The sequence below is a fragment of the Oryza sativa genome, chromosome 1, assembly GCF_034140825.1.
Source record: "Oryza sativa Japonica Group chromosome 1, ASM3414082v1".
In the NCBI taxonomy this organism is placed as follows: Eukaryota; Viridiplantae; Streptophyta; class Magnoliopsida; order Poales; family Poaceae; genus Oryza; species Oryza sativa.
The window spans coordinates 43,526,483-43,528,442 of NC_089035.1; the positions used below are offsets into that span (position 1 = coordinate 43,526,483).

At 50.4% G+C, this 1,960-nt stretch overlaps 1 protein-coding gene across 2 annotated transcripts; it reads right to left on the bottom strand.

Moving 5' to 3' along the window:
- Positions 1–429: 429 nt before the first annotated feature.
- LOC4326391 (transcription factor PCL1-like) lies at positions 430–1,729 on the bottom strand. 2 transcript variants are annotated; one of them, NM_001401653.1, is made up of 2 exons: positions 1,573–1,729; positions 430–1,483 (listed from the first exon to the last, which is right to left on the bottom strand). In NM_001401653.1, the coding sequence occupies exon 2, from the start codon at positions 1,467–1,469 to the stop codon at positions 753–755; it is 717 nt and encodes a 238-aa protein (NP_001388582.1). In that variant the 5' UTR covers positions 1,470–1,483; positions 1,573–1,729; the 3' UTR covers positions 430–752. The 2 variants fall into 2 exon arrangements, with proteins under 2 accessions (NP_001388582.1, NP_001388581.1); NM_001401652.1 differs by having other exon boundaries at positions 430–1,686.
- Positions 1,730–1,960: the final 231 nt, after the last annotated feature.

Consider the following 1,960-nt stretch of genomic DNA (forward strand, 5'->3'; position numbering starts at 1 on the left):
TTAGAGTATTAAATATAGACTACTTACAAAACTAATTACATAAATGAAAGTTAATTTGCGAGACAAAATTTTTAAGCCTAATTAATCTATAATTAGATAATGTTTATTGTAGCATCACATAGGCTAATCATGGATTAATTAGGCTCAATAGATTCGTCTCACGAATTAGTACAAGATTATGGATGGGTTTTATTAATAGTCTATGTTTAATATTTATAATTAGTGTCCAAACATCCGATGTGATAGGGTTTTATTAGTATTATCTATGATGAATGGATATGTATTTATTCGCTATTCAGTTCATTTGCCATCACACAAAGAGAAAAGTATGTGTACCATCTAGATAGATTTGTAGTAATAGTATATATCGCATCTATATTCGTAGTATTAGTTTTGTTTTTTATGGAACTGAATGTGTAGAGTACAGTGTGAGCATCACAATTGCAAGAATCACAAGTATGAATCATTTCTGGATTCCCCAAATTGCAAGGGAACCATACATATGCATGATGCCTTTGTCACGCAGGTAGGTACATAGAGATACATGTCATGCATCCAGCTCAATTAACAACAGCTACAAACAAACAGCGTGGATGGATGGATGGATACACTTTGCCCTTAATTAGAATTAGGAGTTTACAGTTGAGGGAGCATTCTCTTCTCTTCTCTTCTCTTATTGATGAAACACCTTCGTTATGGAGTAGTATGTGGTATATAGATGTGGAAATGAAATGATGATGAGAAGGAATGGATCAGTGGTTGGCGTGGTGGTAGTGGTGGTAGGAGGAGACGGTGGCGGCATAGGCGGCGTTGTTGTAGGAGTGGTGGTGGGGGTGGGGGTGGTAAGGAGAAGGAACCTGGTCGTGGAGGGAGGCGTGGGGGACGGGGGTGGAGGCGAAGATGTGGTCGGAGGGGGAAGGGCCCTCGTTGGAGAGGCCCTGCATCCGCTTCACGTAGAGGCGATACTTCTGGAGGTGGCTGGCGACGTTCTCCCGGGTGAGGCCCTCCACGTTCATCAGCTGCATGATCGTCTTGGGCACCGCGTTCTTCATCCCCAGGTGCGCCACCACCTCCACGAACCTCTTGTGCAGCTGCGGCGTCCACACCAGCCGCGCCCTCTTGCTGCTGCTGTTGTTGGTGTTCCCGTTCCCCCCATCCGCGCCTCCCCCTGACTCCGCCTCGTCCGCTCCCGTTCCCGCTCCCTTCGACGCGAACGCCGGGAACGAGCTCGACGACGACGACGACGCGCGCCGCAACCGGGACACCGTCGCCGCCGACGCGCGGTGCACGTCGAGCAGCGTGCGCCCGGGCTCCGGCGGGATGCGGAACGCCGCCGCCAGCCCCGCCGGCACCAGCGGCTGCGACAGCGGGGTCAGCTCGTCGGCGCCGGGCAGCCCCGTCTCCCACTCCATCACCCGCTCGTCCTCCCCGCCGCCCAGCTCGTACTCCTCCGGCGCCTCCTCGCCCATAATACTCGGATTTTCTTCTCAATCAAATCAAATCAAATCAAAAAAACCACTCGTTCCTCCTCCTCCGAATTACTAATCAAATCTCAAATCGATGGCTACTCACTCTCTAGAGAGACCCAGACCCTTCTTCAGGCCGAACCAAATCGGGGACTCGAAGAATCGGGCGGTGGGTGAGAAGAGAGAAGATATTTGTGCGAGTTGAGTTGAGTCGAGGTGGAAGACAAGAGGGGGAAGACGAATAAATAGTAATAAAAAAAGAGGGGAAAAGGGGAATAAAGAGCAAAGTGGAGGTGGGTGGGGACGGAGAGAAGAGAGCAAAGGGAGATCACGGTCCACGTGGACCGGTGAGCCGGATATTTTTGATTCGGGGGATGCGCTTTTGCATCCCGGCCGTCCGCCCGCGCCCTTTTGCAGTGGCACGATCGTTATTCCCGTGCTCTTTTCGGGGCACTCCTCAAGCTGATTAGGACTGGAGATATTTCCTCAAGATT

Bases quoted from the DNA above. Each gene is read 5' to 3' on its own strand.
- LOC4326391 (NM_001401653.1), bottom strand. From the start codon at position 1,469: ATGGGCGAGGAGGCGCCGGAGGAGTACGAGCTGGGCGGCGGGGAGGAC.